Source organism: Scheffersomyces spartinae (assembly GCF_019049425.1).
Source record: "Scheffersomyces spartinae strain ARV_011 chromosome Unknown scaffold_15, whole genome shotgun sequence".
NCBI classification, from domain to species: domain Eukaryota; kingdom Fungi; phylum Ascomycota; class Pichiomycetes; order Serinales; family Debaryomycetaceae; genus Lizanozyma; species Lizanozyma spartinae.
This window is the reverse complement of record NW_025065062.1, coordinates 30,252-45,734: the sequence shown is the minus strand read 5'-3', so window position 1 is coordinate 45,734 and position 15,483 is coordinate 30,252. Positions and strand designations below refer to the sequence as shown.

The 15,483-nt window shown below is 40.7% G+C and overlaps 6 protein-coding genes across 6 annotated transcripts; 1 reads left to right on the top strand and 5 right to left on the bottom strand.

The window, feature by feature from the left end:
- Positions 1-271: 271 nt before the first annotated feature.
- On the top strand, positions 272-1,321 carry SLF1 (Slf1p; the record flags this gene model as incomplete). The annotated part of the gene is made up of 2 exons (XM_043192064.1): positions 272-280; positions 455-1,321. The coding sequence occupies 2 exons, from the start codon at positions 272-274 to the stop codon at positions 1,319-1,321; spliced, it is 876 nt and encodes a 291-aa protein (XP_043048359.1).
- An 8-nt stretch (positions 1,322-1,329) lies between these two features.
- SLU7 (mRNA splicing protein) lies at positions 1,330-2,223 on the bottom strand (the record flags this gene model as incomplete). The annotated part of the gene is made up of 1 exon (XM_043192063.1): positions 1,330-2,223. The coding sequence occupies one exon, from the start codon at positions 2,221-2,223 to the stop codon at positions 1,330-1,332; it is 894 nt and encodes a 297-aa protein (XP_043048358.1).
- Positions 2,224-2,387: 164 nt separating this feature from the next.
- KQ657_001262 (uncharacterized protein) lies at positions 2,388-3,982 on the bottom strand (the record flags this gene model as incomplete). The annotated part of the gene is made up of 5 exons (XM_043192062.1): positions 2,388-3,205; positions 3,364-3,383; positions 3,446-3,499; positions 3,740-3,809; positions 3,883-3,982. The coding sequence occupies 5 exons, from the start codon at positions 3,980-3,982 to the stop codon at positions 2,388-2,390; spliced, it is 1,062 nt and encodes a 353-aa protein (XP_043048357.1).
- A 259-nt stretch (positions 3,983-4,241) lies between these two features.
- On the bottom strand, positions 4,242-6,164 carry KQ657_001261 (uncharacterized protein; the record flags this gene model as incomplete). The annotated part of the gene is made up of 1 exon (XM_043192061.1): positions 4,242-6,164. The coding sequence occupies one exon, from the start codon at positions 6,162-6,164 to the stop codon at positions 4,242-4,244; it is 1,923 nt and encodes a 640-aa protein (XP_043048356.1).
- A 189-nt stretch (positions 6,165-6,353) lies between these two features.
- Positions 6,354-10,140, bottom strand: PRP5 (DEAD-box RNA helicase; the record flags this gene model as incomplete). Its single annotated transcript, XM_043192060.1, has 2 exons — positions 6,354-7,174; positions 7,455-10,140. 2 exons carry the CDS (start codon positions 10,138-10,140, stop codon positions 6,354-6,356), a joined length of 3,507 nt encoding a protein of 1,168 aa, XP_043048355.1.
- Positions 10,141-10,392: 252 nt separating this feature from the next.
- On the bottom strand, positions 10,393-14,791 carry KQ657_001259 (uncharacterized protein; the record flags this gene model as incomplete). Its single annotated transcript, XM_043192059.1, has 3 exons — positions 10,393-14,426; positions 14,705-14,715; positions 14,781-14,791. The coding sequence occupies 3 exons, from the start codon at positions 14,789-14,791 to the stop codon at positions 10,393-10,395; spliced, it is 4,056 nt and encodes a 1,351-aa protein (XP_043048354.1).
- Between the last annotated feature and the right edge of the window lie 692 nt (positions 14,792-15,483).

The following is a 15,483-nucleotide window of genomic DNA, read 5'->3' as shown; positions in this document are numbered from 1 at the left end:
GTCAGACAACCAGCTTTACAAGTTAGTATCAATTTACGTCGTACATATACATGTACCTGGTACAAACGTCATAGTCATATATACATAGATACTTTGATGCACAAATACATACATAGATACATACGTCCGTTGTTAAATCTTCCCCTATAAATTTATCTATGGTGCGTACAAGTATTTTATCTCACTGATACTCTGAACATTCTCCGATACACCTTCTCCTTACCTGTAATCATCATCACTATCATAGTAATCCCTAAACACCTCGTATATAATGTCTAGAGTCAGAAGTGGGTTCTCGCCTGCACCAATCCCCAAGGTGAATACTTGGACTTCAAACGCCTTACTTGTTGAAGCGGCTGCAAAAAAAAATACGACCAGTCCGAATAGACGAGCCAAAAATACATCACCCAGAAGAGGGCCTATTGGTAAAAGGAAGAAGCCTTATTTAAAGAAGAAAAGACCTGATAATTTGAAGCCAGTTGTCCAATTAGACGTATCAGATGATAAATCAATGACATCCATTCAATTGGACGTATCACATGATTTAGAGTCACTCACTCAATTAGACGTATCAGTTGATAGTTTAAAGCCAGTCGCTCTATTAGACGTATCAGATGATTTAAGGCAGCTCCCCCAATCAGACCTACCAGTTGACGCTTTGACTCCCACCCAGTTAGACATATCAAGTGACTATTCCGCTGTACTTTATGATTCAGGCTACGATTCAGATCTCAGTTCCATAGTGATGATTTCAAGCTCAATAACGGAAATAAAGCATAACCCCAGAGCGAGGTCTACTCGTGGCATGGAAGAGGTAAATGAAATGACTTTAGACGACACTCTTTCATCAATGTCTTCACCATTCCATGATCCATATTATCCAACTTTAGTCTTCCAAATCTATCCTCAGCCCACCCATGACATGAACATGATTTCCTCCTACCAATATCTTCCCATGTCTCCTCTTCATCATCATGTTCCGTTACAACCATACTTTGAAGCTGGTATGAAGCAACATAACACCGCTGCTCCTACTCGACGTGAGACTATCAAGAAGCAATTGAAATATTATTTCTCCATAGAGAATTTATGCAAGGACATCTACTTAAGGCAACAGTTCAACCACAAGACTGGGGGGATCAAGATCGATACTCTTTTGAATTTCAACAAGATCAAATGCATTATTGGGAATGATAAGCGACTACTCATTAGCATAATCCGGGATCAATGCTCAGAGTTCTTAGAACTCATTGACGATGTCGGTGATCAAGAAGTTAGAATTTACAATTGGCAACCATGGGTGTTACCAAAACGTAATTGAAAAGATAATTAGTGATCCTTTGTTGGTCCATATTTATCTTTTAGTTTCTGTCTTTTTTGATAATCTCTTTGTTTTATTGAGTATTCCTGTTGTTTTAATTTGAGTTCCATTAAAGTCGGATTTGATTCTAGATTCAAATTGAGATCTGTTTCCATTAACTTCCGTTTACGTTCTTCATCTACAATCTGACTCTCAGATATATTGGCTTCTTTGGTCTTCCTGTCTTGCGAGTCCTTCTCCCAAGCGAATCGTTGCAAGTCTTGCAATTTCACCGATTCTCCACTTAATTTCTTAACAAATTGGTTACTATCATTAAGGAACCCTTTGGTTAAGTCCTTGGTTAATCTGGATTTGGGATCATATTCAAGCTTTTCCTTTGCGGTGATGTTTAAGATATACGATGAGATATCTTCACGGTCTCGCAATATTTTCTCCAGAGGATCTTCCTTGACATTAGACTTAATGTCTTTGGGTTGTAACCCTAATTCAATCAATTCCAATTCGTAATCAGTGTCGTCCTCATCGCCATCAACATCTGATTGTGTTTTGTTGCTTTTATTCCCATTCTTTAAGGTATCCCATTTCTTCACCATGTTGATCCATTCTTCGTTATCGTATCCATACCATCGATCTCTTTTGGTATCATATGTTAAAGATTCGGATGTGATTCCGGGCTCACGAACATTTGTACCCTCCACAAATGTATCTTGTATACCCTTCCCCGCCGTGGGTAAACTGTGATCTTCAATTACTCCATCTTCTCGTCTTTGATGGGCTAGATAGTCACCGTCGTCATCATTATCACTATTTTTATGCTTTTGGTCATCTCGATACCAAGGCTTTGAAACTATATACTTGGGAATATGCGGATTCTTTTCCTTTCCGCCATCCTTATCAGCCATCTCTTTAGTGGTCAGTCCACATACGTTGTGCCGTTCTTTTGTTGTACTAAAATTTCGCCCAACTCAACGCGACTACTACATTCTGGTGATGGTTATACACAATAATACAATAATGATTTAATAATAATGATATTATTTCTATTATGATAATGCTAATGCTACACTTAAAATCCAGTCCATTCTTCTTCTTCATCATCTTCATCGTCCTGCTCATCTCTGTTTTCATCACTGGAGGCCGATTTACCTTTAGATTCCACTACACCCCATTCAACCAATCTTTTGTCATCTAAAACATCGTCCTTGCACTTCTCCCGCAAAGTTTTCAAAGATGCATTTTTATTTAAGGCAGCAAAAGGACCAATCAAGTTTATTATGGGGGTAACGGAGGCAATTTCAAGTTTCTTTTCAAGCACTTCTTTGTTATTTTCTTCGTCTTGTTCCAGATCAGAATTCAAGTCTCCAAACATAACGGTCTCCAACTCATCAACGTATATATCACACAAATGGTAAGGTAAAGCATATGGTACAGATTTATCTCCACATAAAGGAAATTCCTCCATTACTTTCAAGTAATCTGTTACTAACAGCTCCTTATATTGATGTTTCTTGAGGAATATCAACGAATGTCTGAGTACACGTCTCATTAACAATAAGAACTTGTCTACTCTCCATTGGTCTATTTCTGGCCATTCTCTAATCATAATGGACCAGAAAGCTGCTAAAAAGTCACCAAATTGCTTTTCACTGATAAACCCACTGAATAACTCTCCTAATTGTTCTGCCAACCGTTCTTGAGGTGCTGGTCTGTCACAGAACCACATTGCCAAATAAAGACCTTTCCATAACTTCATCATTTCAAGTTTCTTCATTTTATTTGACTTTGACCGGATAAATTGCTTGAGAAGATCAAACGCTTTCTCTCGAGTGTGCTTATGGTTCGATGCAAGATTCTTCACGAACCCGTTCATCTTCGATGACATTTCTACCGACATGCTTAGCTATAGTAGGAGTACCAATGCGTTAGGTTATAGCATCTTAAGGTAGTGAATACGATTGTGAAAACTTGCCCATCGCGATGATTCACGGTAGCGCGGGTATATGGGGCGTACGCGACTATCGATCACGTGATTTTTATAGTACTACGGATAACACTGATCATGCTGGTAGTGTTGGATATACTTAAGGCACTTCTGAAGGCAGAATACCAGTGATATAGTGCTACAGATGGAATAATACTAAACGACCATTAATATCAATACCACTTTTGAAGCCAGCACTACCATTACGTGTCATACAAAGACCAAACTAAAACGTATATTAAGTTGATGTGCTAAATTGTGACTAAAGGGTTTATTAGCCCGTAAAGCTCTAGTTTTACAATGAGGTACCCTGGCCATTGCCACCGTTTTATTGCACCGATTAATTATCCATGGCTCAGCCATTGAATATCATTATTCTGTGGTTAACTTAAACAGAAACTTAAACAATCAAGTATCTAATTGGGATGTGGATCAACTTAACAATGTATCCAACAACACCCATCATAAGGAAACCAATACCCACGGCTCTGACGATCTTAAAGTATTCTATTCAAATTAAAGTTAGTACTTTGTTCGTTATAACAAAACATGGTTCAAACCAGAGGAAAAACAAACATACCCTTCTTATCAGGCTTGGTACACTTTCTAATGAAAGCAGAACCATCCTTGAAGAATTCAGCAGGGACTTCAGTCAACTTTTCCAACCCTTCAGCAGCCATTTTTCTTTCGTATATTTGTTGATTATTGATAAGCTAAAGAACAACGACTGATAAACTCGTCCTTAGTTTTCGAGCATTTTTTTCCACTTCGTTGTCAGTTATGATTTGGGATACACACGACCTTGTAAAACATATGTATGGAAGAACTTACCTACGTACGTATGCACGTATGTATATGCATATATACAAAAGTTTTAAGTAATATATAAATACGATGTTATTTCCAAGCATTGTTTATAATAAATAAGATATGCAAAAACTACATAAGACCAAGGAAAGAATCATCATTTTCATCTGCTCTAAGCAGTACCATTTTCTTTTCTCTCTTGTCTTCAAGTTCAGCCATGTAGATAGGTTTGACTTGAGCGTACCATAGAAGTAAAGACTCTTTCATTTGCAGATCAATACTCCATTCCTGTATGAGAGGTTCCACTTGGCCCATGTGGGCGAGTTCCAGTTTATATGAGATCAAATCTTTGACTGCAGATTCGTAAATGTGTCTTACAGAATCGTGATATTGGCCCAATGAAACCGGGCCAAAATTGTATGACTCGGGGGAGTTAATAGTATGATAAACTTGATCAAGTTCTGTAAGAAACTTATAGACAGGTTGTTCGACTTCGGGATTGACAGCTTCTGCTGCAAGAGAAGTTTTCAAATCATGTTTCAATGATTCAGACAAAATCTTGTAATAGGAATAATATGCTGAATTGGAGTAGAAACTGTTATTTGCTTTGTACAAGCTCCAAAGAGCATTCATGGTATTGAGTCTTTTGGTACGAACAGACTCCACGTACTCCACATAACCCTCGTAATCGAAGTTTATATTACTTTGTGCTTCTTCCAATGAAGACACCACAGGAATGGTGACACTTTTGTCTGAGTTCGTATTTTCAATCTTCATGAACATGATTAGCGTTTTGGATTCGTCGTATCGTGTCATGTTCTCGCTCCATCGGAACAACTTGCCCCATAACGATCTTGCATGTCTGGAAGATAAGTCGATGTTGTACAGCTGTTGGAAGGCATTGATGTACTTCAACCCGCTGAAGATCTCGTTATTATAAGCATACGCAACAAAAATAGCCTCCAACACTTGTTGAGTTGGTTGCACGAGGTCTTCTGATTTGGTCATAACCAATTCTCCCTTGGCGTCAATGCCGTAGATCAAGTGGATCATCTTGGTTAAGTACTCTGTGTTCCGAGAATAGCCGGCAGAGTAGATCAAGGCTTTGACAAACTCACTACCCAATGACTTGCCTAATGCAGTGCCTCCTCTGACCTTTTGCAGTTGCAAGAACTCATTGAACACCACCAAGAAGTTCTTGCTCAGCTTGAGAAAAGACTGCTTGGGCTGGTGGTTCAATGTGGTCAACTCATTAACCTTGTCTGAGATCTCCCACGACGATGGGTACCCCCCACAGTAAGTTTCAAGCTTGAGAACCCATAACCTGTGGGTCATGTGATCTATGCTGGTTTCACCAAATTGTTGGTCAAATCTTTGGAACCATTTAGACGCCAAATCAAACTTCATATTGGTGATTTCCAATTCAATCAAGTTCTCATAGTCATGAACCATCAATTCATACCCGGTCCAGTCTGGAGATACCGTCAAGTCATTTCTCGTACTTCTGTCGTACATAAATGTCTGATCACGGCTCCCGTATAAGAGGTTATTGTAGATTGTTCGTATATTATTTTTGGTGATATTGGCGTTTTGAAATGGTTCAATTTGGTCCAATGAAACGGCTTTGCTGGAAGTGGCTCTAACCACCAACTGTTTCTGATACGTAACTAATTTTCCAAGGAAGAAGGAGAGTTCTTCTTTGGTTAATACGTCATTCCATCTCCCCAGTTCTTCTTGCGTCTTTGTATCAGTGAGAGCTTTAAGTAATCGGATCACCACCTCGTATTGATTATTCTGTAAGCACTCGTAAATCTGCAGTTTGACTTGATCTCGTACTATACGACCTTCTGCAGACACTGCAGATGCCAAATGCGAACTTGAAAGGGACCCGTCAAATTGTTGGGAAGGGAAATTTCTAGTTCTAAGCTTCGATACTGTTGAACCTTTCACTTCACTATGAACCTCTCTAAATTCGTAAATCCCTGTGGTAGCAGGGATCGCCGAAGTGGCTGCCCCACGCACTATAACATTTCCCCGTCTCAATACACTCCTCATATTAACTGCAGATACACACACACATAAACACACTTTGGCTCTAAGGTTGCAATCAGACATTGAAAAATTACAGACAAAAAAAAAAGTTCCAGTGCGGGTAACACCTTGTGGATGCTACACAAAGAGGAGCTAACTTGCACCTACTAAATCTGCATAACTACTCTAGTTCATTAAGCCTATACATTCTAATTATAACTTGACATTTCCCATGGCTTCAAAGAACTTTGCACCCAAGTTCTTAGCGTTATAGTCTTGAATCCACTTGTACCCCTGTTCAGCCGTTCCACCCAACATGATGTCTTGAATACTCTTCTTTGTACCCTTGACTGCCCATTGCTGGTATCCACCAATGGTGTCGGCCAAGTCCAAAGCGTATTCAAGCCCTTCCTTGTGGGTGGGGAACACTTTTGATACGTAGCCCAACTTCAAAGCATCCTCCGGGGAGAAGACTTCACCAGTTAAAGCGTACTGATTCAAGAGTGAAATGTTGTTGACGAGTCGAGGCATCCGCTGTAAGGTTCCAATGTCTGCTGGGAGACCAATGACAATTTCTCTAATGGAGAACTTGGCATCTGCAGAGGCAAGTCTAATAGTACAAGCAGAAGATATATCTAAAGCCAACCCGTAATTAATACCATTCAATACCGCAATGGTAGGTGTATTGATTCTAGATGGTGTACCAATAGCATCTTGGAAATCTCGTATATGTTGAAGCAAATACTCGTATTTTGCCTCGTATGTACTGGTGTTATCATCAGAGGCAAGTTTCATGGCTTCCTTCAAGTTTAACCCCGATGAAAATGATTTGGGCACGGCTGATGAAATGATAATAACCTTCATCTCAGGTTCAGCGTCTAATCTTCTTAATATCTCTTGATACGAACGCCAGTCTGATTCAGCAAAGGCATTTAATGTCTTTGGATTATTGAACTTAACATGTGCAATGGTGTCGTCCACCTTCTCCACAAGATAGTGTTCGTATTTGTATGTACTGGCGTCAAAACCCATTTCTATTGAGAAGTATATGTATATATGTGAGTTTATGTATATGTGATAATGGCATAATTAACGGATCCTGTATTTTTAGTGGTTCTTCCCTTGCATTTATATGCGTTTACCGTACGCATTTCGTAACCGAGGCAGAAGTACCACATGTAGAGGCTTTTTTGTGGGGTACCGGCGGTACCAGTTTACGACATGTTTTCAACTTAGGAGTACGTATATACATGCTTACCTAAGAAGTCCTAACTGTAACCCACGGAATCTATACTGTATATTTGGTGGCAGGACCTTTAAGATCATCTTTAGCAGCTGCTTCAAGCCCTTCAATCATCCGTTGTCGAATAAGATTATTGGCAGCTCGAACAGATGCTTCCGTTAAGCCTTCAACAAGCAAATAGAGCTTGGGTGGAATTGGCTTGGAATTTCCCGTAGGAGTAGTAGGAGCAGGAACCTTTGCATTGGGAGGATAATACTGACCTTTATTCGTAATTGAAGTAGAAGTAGATTCAATGATTTTGGAGATGGAATCTCTATTCACCACAAGCCATCTTGCCTTCTGAGGCAAATCATTGATAACAACTCGGGAATAAAACTTGCATTTATCTGGTCCGGAAGTCTCTGGTGTTTGTCCTTCAATGATTTGGAAATCTGGAAGTAAGCTTTCAGTTGCAAGTGATGTCTTAGTGGGTAGTGATGATGAAGACGATGATGATTTCTTATCCTCATCATCTCGTGGAACATCAAACACTTTACGCTCAAGATCCCGATTATTTTGTCGTTGTTCTTCCAAATTCTCAAGCCCTTTACCTCCAAACCCAAACTTGTACTTCTCCTTCCCTGCTTTGACTTTGTTAAGAAACTCACTGCTTATAGCGATCAATTTGGACGGTATTTCCGATTCTGGCACCTTACTCATTCTCATTGCCTTCACTAGGTCCGTAATTGCACGCTCTTCCGTCTCGTTAACAAATGTAATGGCTACACCTTTAGTGCCTGCTCTCCCAGTTCTGCCAACTCTATGAACGTAATCTTCCATATGGTTTGGGGCATCGTAGTTAACAACAAGGTTCAAACCTTTAACATCAAGGCCACGAGCAGCTATAGACGTAGCAATCAAAATATCTAGGCCACTATCAGACAGTGAAAAATCTTTAATAGTGTGCTTCCTGTCTATTTGATCTTTACCTCCATGGATAGCAAGACAAGCGATGGAATGATTCAACAAGTGCACAAGCAACTCATCTACGCCAGCCTGGGTTTCCACAAAGATCAACACTTTTGTATCCTTATTGGTGTCCAAAATATTAAGCAATTTGTTTAATTTAAGCTGTTGTAATTGCGCTTCGTTCTTCTCTTCAAAAAGTTCAACTTTCTGAGTGATGTCCAGGGCCACCACACTGACTCCACCAACGATGATCTCCACGGGTTTACAAAGTATTCGTTTCGCGAGCACCTCCATTTTACGAGGGAACGTGGCTGAAAATAACACACACTGTCTGTCAGGTCGTACCTGCGTAAAGATCTTAGCCACTTGGGGTTCAAACCCCATATCAAACATTCGGTCTGCTTCATCTAACACAACGTATGTCACCAGATGCAAGTTGGTCACTCGACCGCTATTAGCCGCTAGTAGGTCGATAATACGGCCCGGCGTTCCCACCATGATGTCACATCCTCGCTTCAAGTCTGCAATCTGAGACTCAATGGAAGAACCTCCGTAGCAGCAAACTACCAGGATTTCAAGCTGCTTTGTAAATACCAAGAGCTCCTTGTGGATTTGTAGCGCCAATTCTCTCGTCGGAGTCATTATCAACCCAATTGGACCACCACCAGTATGGCCACTACGACCAGATAGCTGGTCTTGTATGTGCCTTAGAATGGGTAAAACAAACGAAAGAGTCTTCCCGGAACCGGTCTTTGCTACACCTATCAAATCACGTCCTGACGCTATAACCGGAAGTGCTTGACACTGAATCGGAGTCGGTCTCGGGAACCGAGTCTCCAAGTTTTCCTGGACAGACATCATCAAACCCAAGTGTTTCCATTCGCTGATTGGCTTGGGAACATCAAGACCCCGGACATTAACTCCATCCAACATACGGAACATGGCAACCTGTTCGTCGGCCATGGCCCTAACTTCTCCGGACTCCACATAGAAGTTCTTCCGGAACGGTGTGAGATTTGATTGGTTGAAATCAACTACTGCCAACTCCTTCTGTTTATTGAGTTTCTCCAACCTTTGGAAAAGAAGCTTCTGTTGTGCTTCGTCGTCATCATCTTCATTGTCATCAGATGCTCCTGCAGCTGCAGTTTCTTCGTCTTCTTCTTCGACGTGGTACGCCGTTCCTGAATGCCGGACAGTACCGTTACCCTCGGTGTTAGCTAACATTGCCAAATACAGCTCCAACTCATCAACATCATCAGATTTGATACTGCTGATATTATTGTTCCGAGAACTTCCGGGTAATTTGAGCTTCTTGACTACAACATCTTCACCTTCATCATCGCCATCTGCTAATAAGTTTCTCTTGATATGACTCGTCACATTCTTGCCCACGCTGCTTGTAGCTTCCGTCACGTTCTTCCGAATGCTTAAAAATCTCAGTGACTTCACAGGCTTCACAGGCTCTGATAAGACCTTCTTCATTGATAATGATGATGGCTCACTCTCCTTCTTCTTCTTCTTCCATGCTGCAAGTCGTTCTTGTCGTAACCTGAGCTTCTCTGCATCATCTCCATTTGTGTCTGCATGCTGCTTTTCTGCATCTTCTTGAAGCTTGTTTGCCTGCTCCTTCTTTGCCTTCCACTTGGCCAACAGCTCTTGTCTTCGTCTTAGCTTGTCATCGTCTGACACTTCTTCCTTTGTCTCTTCTTCTTTCTTCTTCTTCCACGCTAACAACTGCTCTCGACGCCGTCTTAGCTTTTCCTCTCTGCTGATTGGTTCTTCTGGATTGGTGTTAGTACTTGAAGTCATATTTCCGCTCTCCAAGGCAATGTCGCTTACTTCTTGAGCTGTTAAAGCTTTGTCTGTCGGGTTGGAAGAGACATTCAGTGTCAGATGAGTTTGAGATTAATGTCTATAAATGTACTGACTATATGCAGTGCGTGATGAAAAATAAAGCACTATACGAATATATTACGATACTACATAGGACATGTAGTCTTGATTCTTATGCATAGTCCCATCTTCGACCTTAGGTCCACCTTAATTCCACCTTAATTCCACCTATAACGCAGTCGTAACTGTCACGGTTTGCGAGTTAAACAAAAGCATAGGAGGTAAATTATCCATCCATATAGCTAAGTTATTGGCATAGTCATAGGAGTCGTCATTATTTAAATGTGTTCCTAATTCAGGTGTTGGTAAAGTAGAAAATATAATGGTTGTTGAGTCTTTTGTAGAATTCATCTTCATAAGCTCATTCAATATCAAATGTTGTCCCTTTGCTGGTATACTGTTAAAACTCAAGTTGGTTAGCTCTTCCTGAAGTTGTTTCTGAGTAATGGGGCCTTGCCCTTCCACTTGTCCAGCACCCTTATTACGGAAAACTTCATCTGTAGCATTCGATTGAACGCTTCCAACACGATGAATAGTAGATGGTACATCAGAGATAACGGGGATATCTTCGTCTTCTCCGTTATCAGTCGCTAAGAATTGAGGTGTACGTAAATGGCGTATGGTTTCATCATCTGCAATCATAATTGAAGGTGTTTGATCGCCTTTTCTTCCTAACTTCTGTTGCAGTTTCTTGACGGAAAGGCCAGAACCCTTGGTAGCATGCAAATTAAGTCTGTATTCAAGGTCTTTGGCATTAAGTGGAAGTCCTCTTTGTTGCTGAAGAGATCCAATGGGGTTCTTAGGACTGATAGAACCAGATTTAGGTATTATTCCAGACGACTTCACATCTGTTACTTTCTCTCCTTTAGGTTCAGATCCCTCAGCCACGTCATCATCATCTTCTTCTTCTCCTTCAACTTCAACTACTTCCTCTTCCTCTTCCTCGTCTACATCATCAACAAAGCCAATGTTCCTTCTCTGTGAAACTTCCGGACTCTTTCCATAATAATCTCCGGCATCGTCACCACCGCCATCATCATCATCATTCAACTGTGTCTGGGGAATCATTACAGACTGGAAGTTAGGCTTCAAGTACAATGCACTTCTGCTGGACCTCGTAGATAAAGCGTCATCGTTCATATTATTAGTGTTGACCTTCATGAACTTATCAACTTGAGTATTAGGCTTTCGCAACTGGTTTCGGTATTCAGTTGTCTGTGTCTGTGCACCACTTTCTATACGAGGGGGTACCATCCTTGATTCGAATTGCAGAATACTACTGACAGAACTGTCTGAAGCAGTCTCCGTTTCTCTTTCACTTTCACTGCTAGAGTCTTCAGATTCAAAAGGATCTCGGAAGAAAGGATCCATTCCTCCACCAGGCGTGGCATTGATGTTCATCGATACAGACAATCCACGTTCGTGCAAATTCGACATGGTGTACCTTCTTTTACCTTGGAAACTCATCCCCGTTGGATTTGGTGATGTAGATTGTAAGTTCAACGGAGCAAACGTTATGCGAGCTTGAGTATCTATTTTTTGGGCCTTCTTCCGGAACCTTTGCTTTTCAACTTCTCTTAAGGCTTCACGGGCATCCTTAAGGTTTTTCCACCATTGTTCATTCTTCAAAACCTCATCAATACCACCATATACCTCTTTATTGGTTTTATTCTTAGCATAACCTTTAACAATGAAATTGTAAGTGTTCAATTGGTTATCTTCAAAGCATATAACCTTAACCTCGGCATCTATACGTAAGTTTACTAACAATTCACATACTCTTTTACGTTCTTCTTCAACCTCACTCTTCAATTCCACAAAGGCTACTACCCTAATAGTGTGGTTGGTGTATTTCCAATCGTTCACTGAAGAAAGAACATATCCCAACTGTAAAATCAAGGTGTAGGTATCAAAATTAGTAGATAAAACAGACTTTCCATTGTCCAACTTGTCAATAGATGACATTTGAATTGGATATAAATCAATATACTTCTTCTTTTTGTCGGTATAATTTGGAGTAGAAAATAAAGAAGTAGACGTAACTTTAGAGTTTGGAAGTTGTAGCTGTGAAAAGTTACTGGCAACAGCCACCGTGGCTTGCATAACAATAAGATCTTCAACTATTTGTACCCATTGACTGATACTAACTTTCTTTTCCTTGCGACATTCGTCTGTAGGTAAAGACGTGATCCCACTGGATAAAAGGGAGAAGTCCACTCCATGTTTAACGAAATCATAAAACCCAATTACCGTAATATTTGGACGCATACCACCAAGACCACTACCTAAATAAACGTTTCTTACACCCCAGGGCAATGAAGGCCCAACTGAGATTTGTACAAAAGCTTTAATTTGAGATAAGTCTCTGATTTTAACCCAAGCTTTCCTTTGTTTCTCTACTTCTTTGTATGAATGAGGATTGAACCCTCCTTCCAGTTCATCAACGTCATTCATGATAATCACATGCCCCAAAATGTACAACCCACCTTTCTTTAGGTGATTACAGAAACAAATCAAGTTCCACGATGTTCTGGGATCATCAGATAGTAATAAGATTTGAGGACGCCAGTACTTGACACTTAGATTCAATTTCAATCGAAGCAAGTACTTTCTAACCTGATGGTAGATTAATAATTGGGAAATATCACCAAATTTAGAAGGTGGAGTCATGTAATGGATCATGAAGATAAGAAGCATCAAGAACAAAATTACTGCAGTTGCTGATAACCCATCAACAATGTACATTGCTGCAAAACAGAACAAGACCCCGAAAAAGGCTGTTCTGGCCCCGAAATATTTGAATGAAGGTCTGAAATTTGGAGCTGACCCCAACTTCAATAAAAGACACGCCAAATTGGTAACAATAAATGTCATTAAAAACGCCATGGTAATGAAAGATGCAATGACATTAATGTTAGCAAACAAAAAAACTTGAGCAATGAACCAAGTAGCCACAATGGCCAAAATTGCAGCCCTGTCTTTCTCTTTCTTTGATTTCTGCATCGTAGTAAAGATGCCAAGACCAGGTAAGATCTTATCATCAGCGATTGCATTCAACATTGAAGCTGCACCCACAATACCCATGATAACGGAGAAAAGAGAAGTGGATAACTCTCCTAGAATGATGATGATATCCGACGTATTGACGGTTTGAATGATCTTGATGTCCACATACATCATTTGACGAGGGATGGCGAACCCCATCAGCAAAATTACCAGTGAGTACAAGCAAAATGTGACTACAAGACCTTGGATGGTTCCTCTGGGAATAGATTTGGAGGGCGTCTTCAATTCTCCAGACATTGAAGCTCCAGCAAGAATCCCGGCCGTTGCAGGGAAGAAGATACCAAACAAATCACGGAAGCTTTCCTTTACGCCTGGAGGAAGTACTGAGCCAGCAGCACCGCTTGTGAACTTTGGCCACAAGTTGTTTTGAAACGTTGTCCAAGACAAACCCGTGTAGAAGATGCCATCGTAGGGCGGAGATAAGTAGTAGCCTGGGGTCTTGAAGAAGGTAGAAACAGGTATAGACAAAGTACTGATAGTTAACATGACAAACAACCAGAAGGCTGTTTTGGATACTAAGCTTGACCCCACAACGGCCACACAAGTACAAAGGAAAAGGAGACCTGTCAGATAAATGTTCTGCCACACATAAGTATCGGGTAACCATTGGGCCATGTCACCGTCTGGAGCCCCGAAATTGACTAAAATAGGTTCTATTATACCCACGACGTTCAACGAGGAGTTAAGGATCTGACCAATGAAGAAGATGATCCCAATAGCACCGCCAAATTCCGGTCCTAGGGATCTAGAGATCATATAGTACGCACCACCACCCTTGACGGTACCATTTGTTGAGATGGCACTGACAGATAACGTGGTCAAGACGTTAATGGTGTAGGATAGTATTAGAAGAAAGAACGTGCCTATGATCCCCATTTGACCCAAGATGAACCCGAATCTAAGAAACATCAAAATCGATAGAACGTTAAGGGAAGTAGGAAGGAACACTCCTTCGAATGTGGAGAGTTTGCCTTCATTCTTGGATGACAGTGACTTCTTGATATGAGTAGCTACTGTAGCACCATTGGCACTGATCGCTGTAGTATTACTTGAAGCGGCTGTACAGTTCCGAAGTGAGCTGCTCCCCTTTGTCCTTCGACTAGTCTGATACTGTTGATGTGGTGGCTGGAGTAATGCTGTCGTCTCCGATGACGGTATGCCTGGTTTAGATGTCATCAAGCTTAACCAATGAGACTTGGACGAGAAGAATGACGGTTCAGTTGCTTATCATTGCTGTTACCATCACGTCCTGTGTTTGAGATTATTCGTGTGTCTACACTACAATCCAGATCATCGTCACCCAATTGGGATAGACGATAAGAGTGCAGTCGTACAAGGGAGACGTATAGACAAGTAGACGGTTCACACCGTCCCAGACACTGAGAGTGTGACTGCTTTGGTCTGAGACTCAAACCGTTGACACTGCTAACAATATGATGGTGGTATGTAGTGGTATGCTACTACTAACATAACGATGTGAAGTGCCATACTTAATCCCCATTATGACTCCTATATATGCCTCTGCTCGTTTATATGTTTCTACTCGTATACATCCATATACTTCCTCTTGGTTCTACAACTTATAAAGCGTATTAATTAGCTTAGTCTAATAGTCCCTCACCTTATCTCCATTCCCGGACTTCACAACTAGCGGTCGCTCCTCCGTCCACTTTGTCTATACGATAAGGCTGAGTATATGTGTAGCCTCCTTATCTCGCCCTCGACCCCTTGATCCACGTTTCACACGCGTCCCTCTCGTATAAACAATGTTGGGACAAGTGTGTTTGGTATTCTTACTTCATCAAATCTTTTAAGCGCATACTCTCTAATAGAAGGTGACTAAGTTTATCTTGGAGACCTGTATATAACACCCCATCTGATTCACGTTATGACTCCAAGTGACTAGATTGTAGAACCCAAACGAATAATATATCTATGTGTAACCGTTGGGAGAAGAATCGATGCAAGATTAGGTGGCAATTGTAGCACCACTATTTTCTTAGGAGACATCGTTCCATTTCTTTCGGGCATGCAGCTAGACAATTGGAGCACAATGCACGCCATCTGCTTACTTTAACATAAATATAAGTATATATATAAGTACAGATTCATGTAAAAATGTATACATTAAAATAAGGCTGAAATAATAATAAACTGAAAGCATAGTTAACTATATAATTAAGTATCCACCAT